The sequence below is a fragment of the Podarcis muralis genome, chromosome 10 (assembly GCF_964188315.1).
Source record: "Podarcis muralis chromosome 10, rPodMur119.hap1.1, whole genome shotgun sequence".
NCBI classification, from domain to species: Eukaryota; Metazoa; Chordata; class Lepidosauria; order Squamata; family Lacertidae; genus Podarcis; species Podarcis muralis.
The window spans coordinates 35,634,091-35,648,189 of NC_135664.1; the positions used below are offsets into that span (position 1 = coordinate 35,634,091).

Consider the following 14,099-nt stretch of genomic DNA (forward strand, 5'->3'; position numbering starts at 1 on the left):
TGATATGTGATGTAATTGATTTTTATAGCTCCTTCCCCAGAAAGCTGTATGGTGTTTGATGTTCCTGAAAGTTAGGTCATCTAAAAGATACTGCATGCTCATCTGGATCTCAGGTAGGAGCCCCCGACCTAGGCACTGATCTTTCAAAAATCAATGTATATTTCCAATGGAAGTGAAGACAGCCAATTATGTATATAGATGGAAGGACATTTGCAACAGGCATAGGCAAACTCGGCCCTCCAGATGTTTTGGGACTACAACTCCCACCATCCCTAGCTAACAGGACCAGTGGTCAGGGATGATGGGAATTGTAGTCCCAAACATCTGGAGGGCCAAGTTTGCCTATGCCTGATTTACATTATCATTAACACAGCCACTTTTAAAATCATACGATTAAGGTGGCAAAAGTGATCCCCACCCCGTTAGGTTTCAATATGGTTATGTATAGAAAAGGTTTAAGTAAATGATTCTGAAATAGATTATGATTAAATATGTTTAACATTTAGATTTAGAGGGGGAATTAGCTATTCTTGGAGATGTAGTGCTTGATTTCCTTTTTCCGTATTATATTCATGAGACTTTTTTTTGCAGACAGTGGCAGCTTTAATCAGTCTCTAGTATCCAACTGATAAAGTGATTTCCTTGGCTGCGTACTATCTGTTTTTTGTACAGCTCTGACCTTTGCATGTTAGATTGTTGCTGCTCTCAAGTGAGCTTTATACCATGCACACAGTTTCTTGCTCTCTTGGTTTAATTTATTACCTTCATCAAAATGCAGTGGCAATATTAAGTTCAGTCGTAGCGTTTGCTACATTCGTTAAACTTGGCGTCATCTGCCGCCTACCCAAACCATTGCATTATCCTTTGCCACTCATAATTTCCCAAAGTTTAAAATTTAGATTACGGTTAATCGAACAATTATAGCTGCCCTCCTTGGAAATAGACACTTCCCAGCTCTAGCCAAAGGGCAGTATCAGGTATCCCCAAAGCTACCTCCATGTGTCCAGGAAGGAAATATGGGAGGTTAATAGAGATCACCGGAAGAGCAAAATTGTGTTGATCCAACCTGCAACCTTTTTTGAAATGAGCAGCTTTTACATAGAACAATTGAATAATTTCTCATGGATTACATTCAACAATCAACAAACCAACTCGGGGGGGGGGGGGCAGTTGCCATTCCTACTCCCTTCCCCTGTATTTGCCACTGTCTTGTTTCACCCTTGGCCATTTTGAAAGCTCTGAACGGAGAAGATGCACAATTGCTGTTGCCAAGCAACCTTAATGACACTATTTTGTGCACCTCCAGATGGTGCGGTCCTGTACATCTCTGTTCAGAAGTAAGCTCCATTGAATTTCTGGGAAAGTGTGCTCGCTGCATATATGACTGTCCATATATAAAGAAGAGGAGTGGTGTGCTGAGCTGGAGCTCTAGCAAGGATAATTTCTTGCCCAGGGGGAACTATTTTGACATGTTTATGTGCATGTGTTTGTGTGCAAGCTTTATATAGAAGAAGTGTTAAGGTAATGGGGTAATGTGATCTTTGTCATGCAATGTGGTCCTCTGAGATGGTCAGGAGCATCAAACCAGGAGGGCTAGGACACTTGAGCAACAGCTGGAGCTAAGTCTGCTATGTAGTAAAACAAGGCACTGAGGCAGCAGCTGCAGAACAATGTCATAAATTGCAATAAAGCTGGAAATTGGAGCAAAAGATCTGAGCCTCCAGGCGTGGTAATGAAATAAGAGCACAATCAAGCGAGAGCATCTTTGTACATCTTTTGCCCCAGTTGAGGCATGGAGTACCCAGGAGCCCAGAGGCTAATTCCTGAATCCTGTCTACCTGCACCTGAATGAAATACCTGGAAGGAACAGGATTCTATACTCTCAACGTCAGATCCATCCCAGCCTCCTCATGCTAAGGAAGTGGATATAAAGGTAAATGCCCAGTCCAAATCAGATGGGCACAAGGGCCAAATCTCTTCTGTGCACAAGAAATCTCTCCAGCCGTTCTGATGATTGTTACTCTCCTCCTTTGCACAAAGCAGCCAGTTTTGTACCCTAAAGTGAGTTTCTCTTGCCCTCTCCCAGGAACAGGTTTCTGTGACTGTGGCATGAAATCCAAAAAGGGCTTGTCAACACTTCCATTTATCCCATGCCTAGAAAGCATGGGTTTGAGCTGTTTTCCCCTTGCCTTGCTACTTTCCAAGGGAAAATGCATTCTTTAGTGCTAAATCAGAGCAAACGTCAGTCTGGGAAAGCAGCGGGGAGAGAGGAAGTATGGATGAGCCCTTAAAATTTGTTTCATGAGCATATGCCCGTCCCTGGATAGGGGTATGTGTCTTGCATGAGGCGGTGCACCTTTCCTTTCTTACATTAGCCCTACATAGCTGTAGTAAGCTTCCATGGAACCAGACTATGCACATGTGTATTAAGGCTGTGCTGTCGTGCTGAGAGGGAATAAGCATGAGAGAATACAAAATCAACTTTCTGTTTTAGCGTAAGCAACCATTTTACACAAGGAGATTTCTGCTCATGTGATTTTGATGGTTACTTATAGACAAAGTTTGATGTGTAAACTGTTCACATGTATCATTTTTGCCCCTCTGGATGTGAGCAATCAAGTTTGTTATGTACTGAGTTGAATAGGATCCAAAATGCAGCAGTCTGATTGGTCCTAGAACAATAGGATCCAAAATGCAGCAGTCTGATTGGTCCTAGAACAATAGGATTCAGAATGCAGCAGTCTGATTGGTCCTAGAACAATGCAGCAGTATGATTGGTCTGTAGGAGCCACTCAATCCAGCTCCAGATGGAAGTGAATCCACAACCTGATTGGCCTACAGGAGAATTCCGGAATTAGCCAATCACGTGCAGCCCATTCTGTAAATAATGTATATAAAGCAGATACTTTGGGGGAACATTCATTCCTCCTCACCACTATGTGCTGAATAAAGAGCATGAAATCCACTCTTGACTCTGAGTATATTTCAAAGTTTATCAGAAGACTTTCATAGAATTATCCAGTGAATTATACTCACCTTCTCGATATATCTTGTTACAATGTACTACACAGATTTTAAAGAATAGTTTTCTTAAAAAAAGAAAAAGAAAATCCTGTAAGTATGGCTGTTAAAAGAAGAATTCAGTAATAAAATTATAAAAGGCATAGCCTGAAGAAATGTATTGCTTATCATCATTTAACCACATTAATATCTGGTTTCAATTATACCATGGTTTAATCTTTTGTACATAGATAATTCTGTGAATGCTTAATAGGAAATTTAACCAATGACAGAGCGTTATGGACAGAGCCTATGTACTGTATCAGAATGGGCAGCTTGTAGCCCCAATACTTCTCAGTCATTCAGCAAACCCAGGAACTGAATCCAGTTGTCAGAAGGTTTGTCATGCATGGCCAGCAGCCGAGTTGCTAACTGCCCAGAAATATGTTCTAGCTGGCCAAATTTTTGCTTTGGGACCAGTTCCCAATAGTAGCATTGACCCCACCCAGCATAATGAGCAACCCCCGGCCTCCTGACAAGCAGCAAGGCTGGCTTACCACATTTTGAAATAATGCACATTACAATTTAAAGAATGTCTGCATGTCTGCTACATTCGGTCTCTAAAATTATCCCTGTATCACTGGTTGATAGAAGCAAGGGCCATGGCTGTTTGTTTACTCACTAGTTATTAAAAATTGGTTAGTTATTAAAAATGGTGTGTACCTAGGGAAATAGACAAATTTTGCTCTCAACCTGCCCCAAACTGATGGGCTCTGTCCCAAGAGTGGCAAGAAATCTGGGCTTCTTTGCCTCTTGTATATAGTGGATTGGCTCAGGGATCCACCCACACAGGTTCCAGGTTTTAAAATTTATTTCCATAGCAGGCAGTCCTAGTAAATAGGCATTATATCTGTTTTCCACAAACTGCTCACAGACCTTTAAGTCAGGGCAATTAAGCCTGCATACAGGATTGTCTTATGCAAGCACATATTTTTGATTCATATCCCTCCTCTAAACACTACAGAGAAGCATGAAACAAAGTGCAATTAAAATACAGTAATCATTTAAATAGGATAATACGATGAAAAAAGGAGAGGACATTTATATCACTACACAAAAAACTTTAATATTTCATACATAGGAAGAGAAAGTAAGCAAATAAAATATATATCCAATATTGCTGCCTTCGTTTTTAAGGTCTTGCACAGACAGTTTTTGATAAACCAACAAATAGGTGCTTAGTTAAGTATTAAATGGGAAGAAGCAGAAAGTTATTTTACTTAATAACTGAAAACAAAGAATCAAGGTGATTTGCTCATTTGTGAGCTCCCGCATTTTGGCCTAAATTTAACTTGTGTTAATTAACTTGTCAGCACCTGTGTGTGAAAAATGTAAACACTCTCTTGGCTGCAAGCTGTATGTTTTGCAACTAAACAAAAAGCATCTGAGCGGTAATTTTAGCTGAAGTGTTGTTCCTGTGGGTTATTAATACATCACTGTAATTTCTTGATGGAATTCTTCCATTGTGTTTAACTTTGTGTATATGTGTGCTTGTGGTCTTCCATGGGTATCTGTATGGTTGGCCAATGTAAGAACAGAGTGCTAGACTAGGGGGAGTCGTGACCTGATCCAGCAGGTCTCTTCCGTGTGTGTGTGTGTGTGTGTGTGTGTGTGTGTGTGTTATACATATCTAGAGCTAAACATTTTTGAAATCCACTTAAATGTTATGCCACTAATCTGTTTTGAATATGATGAAGGATAATGAACAACATATTGTTTGCCACTTTGTTACCAATCCAACAGATAACTTTGTCAGATACCTGTAATACTCCAGTTGTACTCTTATTTCAAACAGAAATCAAAGTTAAAAAGTTTGACTCCCAATTAAAATTGAATCAGCAAATTAGTTGCTCCCATGCTGCTCTTGCAGAATATATATCTTATTTCAAGCAGAGAATTTTAAACCCTGGTTCTACATATTTGTTCACTTCATGTGGTGACTCAGAAATAGTTGAGGGGATAATTTCATGTGTAAAACAAGGTGCCCTTTTATTAAATGGCAAAATGCCTCATTTTATTTTGTTGTATGTTTCCATTTTTCCTAAACCTACAGGGAAAGGTACCTTAAAGAGTAATAGATAGTGGTGGTTCCATTTGTTTATTCCTATTTTTTTCCTAGCCACATACAATTTAGCTGTGAAAATGGTGATGAAATATATTCTATGACCCTGAAGTTATAGGGAATTTATGCTTCAGTGGTTGCCATGCTTGAAAATGACAGGTAATCCATTATGCTTGCTGTGGAAAGGAAGGTAAAGTATGAGTCTAACGGCCTTCATAGGCCTATGAAGATAGAATAGCTGTTATAAACTTCTAGAAGGATTCATTGTCTAGTCTGACTTGTACAGACAGTGGCTTGATTTTTATGTAGTCTGTGCCATCTTGAGTCTGACTAGACAGGGGTAGTGCTGCTGCTTTATGACTCATTAGCCGCCATGCCCAGGACTGAACACAAAAATGGTTGATGGATCGAACTTGGTGTCATGGTGATGAAGGCAGCCTTCGCAATTGATGTTTAATGGTATATTACAGAGAGGTTTTCTCAGTAAAATGCTCCAATTATTTTCTTATCTGTCCACCTTAACGAGCTAGAAATAATTCATAAGGAAGTTAGTGAATCAGTTATAAAGTCCTTTTCCTGCCCTAATTCAGCTCAATGGCTAAATTTAGGTTGTTATTTAATGAGCAAAGCTGCTTATGAGACCAGACTCCCAAGATTCTTCACCTTACTATCGATCCGTAAAAGAACACATTTACCTCTGTCATTGTGTACTGTATAGTTCTAGAATGGCAAAACTGCTTAACACCTGACCTTCAAAACTTGCAGGTGTTTATCTTAAAGGTGTTTTCACAAGTGATGGTAAAAAAAAAAAAAAAAAACCTATTCATATCTAGATAAATGTGCCACTTGAAAATACTAGCTCGGGATAGAAGGTGGGAATAAAGCTAATTTAAAATTAGACTCACTTATAAAGTGGGAAAATAGGAAAAGGTGATTTAAAGTACACGAGGAACCTTTTTGTCTGTGGATTCAGAATTCTTCCCCCTATCTGCTACTTCTCTTCCTTCCCTAAACTGTAGTCCATTTCCTAAAACAGGGATGACATGGCTAACCCTTTTTGGGTTGAGGGCCACAAAGATCTAGGGCAAACCTTTTGGGAGCCACATGTCAAAGTGGGTGTGGCTGGAGTGTAAAGCTAGGTGTTGCCAAAGTATTAAAGTGAGCATAACCAAAGCCAAAATTCCTCTCTCCCTTATTTATTGATTCAATATGTTATCAATAATTAAATTTACCGAGCTATATGCACTCCACCCCTTATTTTGTTAAATCCTTCTGCTGTTCCATTTTAGATTCCCACACTCCCTTCCCTCCTTATTCCATGTTAAATCAACTCATTTGTGCCCAATAATTGGGGGTGGGGGTGACGGTGGGGAAGGAGTGGAGCAAAGGGTATTTCTTCACTTCCTACCTGCAAATGAAAGGAGACAGTTTCCTCCAATCTCCTTCACTGAAAAAACCCTCAGATTGTCAAAGACAGGTGGAGGTTTCCTGGCGAGCTGGAAAAACTCTCCTCATTATTACTTGGTGGACAATTCCACTGCATTGCTCCAGAAGCACCTACTACTGTGCTATTCAAGGCAGAAAGCCACAGTGAATCAGGACAGAAGGCAAAAGTGTTGCTATTCACCATTGTCTGTTGAGCAAGGTGTTGGAGAGGTCCACATCACCAACGTTGCTCTAGTCTTGAGTGGAGAGGTTTGAAAACTCTTTGCTCACACTAGCACCCTGAGAGGGCTCAACAGACCACCTGCTGCTCAGCATCACCTCCTGCTCACATTTGCACCAGTGCAGCAGCTGTATTGTTGGGGGGCATCAGTAATTGCTTCATGCACAGATATGGCCCGTGGATTAGCCCACCTCCTGGTCTTAAAATGAAGTTATCCCTCTTCCAGGCTCCATTACCAGAGGTCAGCACAGCTGTAAAGAAATCAGCTATAGGGAGGTTTCCTGCAGAGGAAGAAGAAGTGGATGAGACTTGCCTGTGTGGACTTTTTATACTTTTAAATTGCCCCCTGCCCCTGCTTTACATGTGACTGCTCAAATTCACATCTTCCTCCATGCAGTTTGGCCCATCAGATAAGCATGAAGTGCTTGAATTGAACTTCTGATGACCTAACCCAGTGATAAGTTCATTGCATGAGTTTCAGAGAAAGCCGATTAAATCTAGCAAATATAGCAAACAAAATTAATGGCACTCTCTAATTTGAGATAATTATTTTATCTCGCAGGCAGTTGCTTAGGGAAATTCTTATTTAAGATAATGGCATGTTTCCGATTACACATGGACATTATCATTCATGAAGTCGCTTTGATTTTTTTTTTAAACAGCAGTTGTTAAACATTCCTCAAATGATTGAGTTTCTGCCTGCAGAAGTCTTTCTAATCGCTCAGCTCCATCATGTCTGGCCACCTCACACCTCACCCCACCAGCTTCTTTTAATAGATTGGGGAGGGTGTACTGTTCATGCAACAGCTGTGAGATGAAGCAACAGCTGCATTTGCTTACCCATCAAGAAGTGTCACAGAAAAAGCTAATGTGGTACACTCAAGTGAAAAACAGCTTTTCATAGTGTGGTGGCTTTCTTTCTTGATGTGGGAGTCTGCAGTTGGTAAAACGCCTGCCATGACTGTGCAAATCAACTAAAAATCTGGCTGACCCAACTCCATTTATCTAGCAGCTCAATATCTACTTTTAATGGTCACCTCTTACTTAAACTAAAACTTGGACACAGCCCAGAATTGTTTTTGAAGTGTGCTACTGAATTATTATTATGGGGGGGGGGGGAATGTCTACAGAGAGTATGGAAAGCCTGGACACAAATACTCTCAGATCCTCTCAAAACTGAGTACTAAAGATAATTAATGTCTTAATAGGTGGTTTTGAACCTGGGGCAGAAAGTAATCAATAAGGGACAAGGGAATTGCTCAGCTTCAGTCCTGTGGCCAAAGTACTGTTGCAATTTATTCATTCAATTTATGTCCTACCACATGCTATAAAATACAAAAAAAGCGCCTCAGGGTAACTCACAACAAATAAATGTGAGATTTCAAAGCAATCTTGGTGGCTCCTGTTTGGCAAACATCTGAGGAATTTTGAAGAAAGCAATAGGAATCTCATGAAAAGTCGCAAATTTCTGATAGGGAAATTTCTGCTTATCTGAGATGGACAGAGCAGGGGGTGGTTGTCACTCCCCTGTGTAGTTGGCAGCCTTCACTACATCAATCGGTCACAAGCTGTGCAGGCTTGCTGAAAACGTGCAATGGATTTACATCAAGGATCTGCATCCAATCATTGCTCCCTGACACACGTCCACTGCATATCCTCCCATTTTTGCAATCATGCTTTCCTCCTTCAGGCATTGTTGGTGTTGGCTAGACAGGGTGGACAAACTTCAAACCTAATCTGAGATCAAAAGCATGAATCGGGCTTGACAGTTGGTTAGAGTACATCCAAAAGAAATATTTCTTTTCTTTTTCCCGGGAAACCCGTAGAAGTGCTTCAAGCTTAATAATAAAACTAAGGCCAGAAATTCAGGCCGGTGTAATGAATTTCACTTGGCAGTGTTCCAAAGGTGATTGCAACGAACCATGAAGCGACCAGCTCTAACAACATATATATATACCTGGCCCTGCTAAAAATTGAAATTGCATTTTTTGAATGGCTTCCTGATGGAGTTGCTATCAAGGCATATTTTTTTAGCAAGAAATGAATGGTTAATTAAAAACACCTAGAAAATGATACATACAATGTCATGTTTAATTTCTAAGGTATTCTTTAATTTCTAACCTCTTTTTTTGGTGGTGGTGGGGAAATGGTGAACTAGCTGATTTCTATTTGCATTTTCTCATCAAGGTGTGAATAGATGACATACTCATCTTCTCTTTCTTTCTCTCCCCCGCCTCCACCTGCCTGCAGCTGGGATGACAGCAGTTCAGTTAGCAGCGGCCTCAGTGATACTTTGGATAACATCAGCACAGATGATCTGAACACAACATCATCGGTCAGCTCTTATTCCAATATTACTGCCTCTTCAAGAAAGAATGCACATACCCATGTAGGTGTTGACATTTTCTGCTCTGTCTAGCACTGGCAGCCTGATGAATCCAGGCCACTGCTTAGGGGCTTTATTGCTTATTTTTCCATTTCACTATTGCACACAAACAATTTCCCCCCCTTTTCCAAATTTCCTTTTTATTTATTTTTGCAGGGTGGTTTATTTGTCTTTGTTTGCGATAACTGCAATCCTCCTAAGCCTCTCCTAGCACAATTTGCAGATATAATTATGCAAATCTGATGATACAGTGACGTCATAAAACCACAATGAAACAGTTAATTGAATACAAAGACAAACAAGTGCCAACTTCTGTGCATGTATCTTCGTGTACCAAAGAGGAAGACCTGTTTCCTCATCAAGGGCCTGTGGAGAGTCATAAACTCTGCTGGAGTTTAATGGCACTATCACATTTTCTATTGCTCACAGCTTGAAATTTCTAGGAACTTCTGTACTTTATTCTGATGAGGAGGGGGTGGTTTAAAGGTAAAGTGTCATGCTATTTGAGATTATCACACCCCTTTTATAAATGCAAGCGCCATGTGTAAGGATACAGATCGCAGCCTGGCTATTTTAAAGAGCTGTTGTGCCCTATGTTGGTCTATTGGCCCCTACTGAGAGCCACATTTCAGTCAAGCCAGTTATTGCAGCACTGACAACTTTGGTAAACATATTGAAAACTTTTGACACATTTGAATCTGCTTCTTGTTTTCTGTTTTCGGCGCATGAGCCCAAGGCTCTTAAGAATAAACATGAAATAAAGCTAAAGAGACCCTGTTCATTGTTCCTGTTTTAAAGCCAATGGAAAGAAGTCACCTTATCGGTTTGAGCTTATAACTTTATTCTAACAAGACTCCCGCCCCAGGCCTCAGGCAAGCTCTACATGGGTCTGGTTATAAGCAGCATATGGTAACAGCCACAATTGGTACCAATTGTTGCAAATTATTATCAGCTGGGTATTGTAAGTGAGTGCAGCACGAAGGACATTCTCTGTAGATACCCCAGTTTCCCATAGGCACAGCATCCATATGCAGAAGATTCCCATAGACTCAGCAGAAGCCTTCCACCTTCTCACCCCTCCATATGTGCATATAGGCACATGGTGAGATGGTACAAGAGGCTATTAGGGGGAAATGGATGCACCCCCCCCCTGTTTGCACCACCAACCTCCATGGCACGTGAGTGAATTTAACTGAGTAGAGATCCTCCATTCCAACTAACAGCCGGTTGTGCAACCTGCCCATGCGCACCTGTAGCTAGAGGAAGGTGGTACTTAAGGATATCCTCTCCATGCAAGGTCTATGCCTGCATGGTCTGCATTGTGCCCTCTGGGTTGTGAATTCTGAAGGCAACAGCTTTGATTCAGAAATTCAGGAGCACATTCTGAGGTTCTAATGCGCCTATGTGGAGCTGTCCTCAATGCCTCCATTCTTGTCCTGGCACCTGCTAAGCTCCATGGAAGCTTGCTTTGGGGTGGAAGGCTGCAGCTGTACACCCAGATACATTTACTTAGTGGTATTAACATTAATAGGCTTATGCTAATAAGATTCCAGGTTAACTCGTTATGTAATTCTAAGTCCATTGGACTAGTGTCATCATGCCAAGATTTGGGTGTTGGAGTCTGGAAAAATCTGGGGCAAGAGATTATTCATTTTTAATGTTCTCTAGCTTTCCATTTTATGGGGGCCATTGTCTTAGGGTCTCTTAGGCAATGTTGATGTTCTAATCCAGGCTTCCTCAACCTCGGGCCTCCAGATGTTTTGAGACTACAATTCCCATCATCCCTGATCACTGGTCCTGCTAGCTAGGGATCATGGGAGTTGTAGGCCAAAAACATCTGGATGGCCGAGGTTGAGGAAGCCTGTTCTAATCAAGGGGATTCAGGCAGATATGGAAGCTTCAGAGAAACACTGCTGCTTTTGGATAGGGTTTTTTAAAAAAAATAAAATAAAAATTAATTGACATTTACAAACCAGTGTTGCTTCAAGCTAATAACATTTGAGACATCTCCCTGAAACGACACCATTAGTGCCAGCAGTATAAGTAGTGTTGTTGTTCGTAAAATTAGTGGGGGAAAGCTTTTCAGAGAGACTATTAAGCAGTTGGAGCTAGGGAAGGAAGATGTTAAAGTGAATCTTTGTTTCCTCCTCCTAATCCCTGCACTCTCATGCCGTAGTGAAAGAAAATAAAAGCCAGACAATTACTGAGTAATTTTCATGATATCAATTCCTCATAGCTGAAGACTGATTCAGAGAAACGTTCAGTAACAGATGGCGAACCGTGGGGCAGCAGCGAGGAACTGAAGAAACCAGAGGAAGATTTTGACAGCAACATTGACGGCAGTGGCAAATGGAAGGGCCATCCCTCTGGAGCGCTTGAAGATGCTGAGAAGGGGGGCCAGAAAACCTCTCTGTCTGTCTCTCAGACTGGCTCCTGGAGAAGAGGCATGACCGCACAAGTAGGAGCAGCGCCATCTAGGCACAAAACAGGAACAAGCACTCTCAAGACGCCTGGTAGGAATGGGCACCATCAGAAACTGAACTTGCAGTCGGTTGTGCAAATTGCTCCAAGTTATTGTTCTCATTCATAAGACCCTGAGAACGGGTTAGGGAAGTTTCCACATGACGTCTTCTCTTTTTGAGTAGAAAGAGGCAGCTATAGAGTTCTAGAGAGAATTAGAGTTGCTATTCAGATAATTGCTAAGCATGAGATGTATGAGTTGGGCTGGTATTTCAGATACACTTAGCATTCACTATGTAATAAGGAAGGTTCAGCCTTTGTGAAATATTACTTTAAAACACTATACATGTTTGTGTTAGTAATGAGTGACTAAAAATTGATAGATGAACGAAATGAAAATCAATAGACACATTTTAGTTCGTTGGACACCACATCTGAAACCTGCAATTATTCGTAAGTAATAGGCTTGAGGAGTTTCCAACAGCTTTTAGTACAAGCTATAAGGCTACGCCAACCAAATTTAGCTAAGTGTTATTATTAACTGCAAACAGCTAATAATGGTTGCATGTGTCGGGATAGACAATAACAATGAATTTTAATGTGAGTGGTGATGAATATATTATAATTCGGTATGCTTGTTTCACAATGCTTGGAATTACAAGCATACACTATTTTACAAGTCATAGGAAGGATTCCAACTTACCAATGCAATACAATTAAAGAAAGCAGATCGGCTCTTACTTCACATTAATAGGTTCTGGGCCAAAACTAACGAAGCCAATTTCAACAAAAATAAATAAAGCATTATGTACTTAGGAAGCAAAAATCAGGTACAGAAATACAGAATAGGTGACACCTGATTTAACAGCAGTGCAAGTGAAAAGCATCAAGGGTTTTTAGCAGAATACTTGTAAGTCTAGGTTGCATCATCTAAATTATAAGTCCGGATCACAAGTAGTAATAGCGCCATTCTGTTTTTCCTTATACGGCGTTTCCGTGCACTCTGGTTTCCGCCACGGTGTTCTGTTGCACCAGAAGCAGTTTAGTCATGCTGACCACATGACCACATGTCTGTTGGCAAACGCAGTCTCCCTCGGCCTGAAAGCGAGATGAGCGCTGCAACCCATAGTTGCCTTTGACTGGACTTAACCGTCCAGGGGTCCTTTACCTCTACCTTACAATATTAATAGCAAATGAATTCTGGCTCAAAGCAAACGTATATTATTCGAGGGGAAAGGTGGTATAGGCATCTGATTGGCCACTGTGAGTAGTTCAGAACTCCACCTAAATTGAGTTTAACTGAACTCTCTGATGAAATGGTCTCCATAGGTTCTGACTTCTTCCAAACATCCTGACAGGGTCTTGTGAATTTGTGTATATGGGTTTAAAAACTGAATCAGTTCATTGCTGTACGTGGATGAGTGAAGTATGCAGACATCTATGGTCCATTTAATGTTAATAATGGGGAAGTATGGCAGGGGGGGAAATGTAGTTCAGAATATCTCAAGCGATCTATGGCCATTGACAAAATGAGTACATTGCATGGTGGAATTCTGCCTGGCAGTTTTACACACCTCTCATCCTGAAATGCCAAACCACTTCTCTCTTACAAAAACCATAAAAAACTATCATTCTACATATTTGCATGTTTTACTGAAAATGTACTGCTGCAAATATGAATTCCTACAAAAACTCTGCTTTCTGTTAGGAAAAACAGATGATGCAAAGGCTTCAGAAAAAGGAAAAACTCCCCTCAAAGGAGCTTCTATCCAGCGCTCACCTTCAGATGCGGGGAAAAGCAGTGGTGACGAGGGGAAAAAGCCACCCTCGGGCATTGGCAGATCAACAGCTACCGGTTCCTTTGGTTTCAAGAAAGCTGGGGTTGGCTCTTCAACCATAATCTCTGCAAGCGGTGCAACCATAACAAGTGGATCGGCTACCTTGGGGAAGATGCCCAAATCTGCAGCTATTGGTGGGAAGTCCAATGCAGGGAGGAAAACCAGCCTAGATGGCTCACAGAATCAAGACGATGGCGTGTTGCACGTGAGCTCAAAGACTACCCTGCAGTACCGAAGTTTGCCGCGTCCTTCGAAGTCAAGCACAAGTGGGATTCCTGGCAGAGGCGGACACAGGTCAAGCACCAGCAGCATCGACTCCAACGTGAGCAGCAAGTCTGCGGGGGCCGCCGCTACCAACAAACTGAGGGAACCTACGAAGATTGGCTCAGGGCGCTCCAGCCCTGTCACCATCAACCAGACAGACAAAGAGAAGGAAAAAGTGGCCGTTTCTGATTCTGAGAGTGTGTCGCTGTCCAGCTCTCCAAAATCAAGTCCAACCTCAGCCAGTGCCTGTGGAACACCAGGCCTCAGGCAGCCAGGTTCAAAATATCCAGACATTGCCTCGCCCACATTCAGAAGGTAAGGGGTTTTCTGTGAAATGGCAATGTTATGCTCGGCCCACTGCCC

The 14,099-nt window shown here is 41.5% G+C and overlaps 1 protein-coding gene across 11 annotated transcripts in view; it reads left to right on the top strand.

Moving 5' to 3' along the window:
• The window catches only part of NAV3 (neuron navigator 3), a 438,084-nt gene that overhangs the window by 358,113 nt on the left and 65,872 nt on the right, over positions 1-14,099 (top strand). For 9 of the 11 annotated variants that reach the window (XM_028745995.2, XM_028745986.2, XM_028745987.2 and 6 more), the window contains 3 exons: positions 9,039-9,177; positions 11,411-11,687; positions 13,343-14,051. In XM_028745995.2, coding sequence (XP_028601828.2) covers positions 9,039-9,177; positions 11,411-11,687; positions 13,343-14,051 — 1,125 coding nt within the window. The remainder of the gene's footprint in view (positions 1-9,038; positions 9,178-11,410; positions 11,688-13,342; positions 14,052-14,099) is intronic. The other 2 variants (XM_028745990.2, XM_028745997.2) reach the window with 1 other exon arrangement.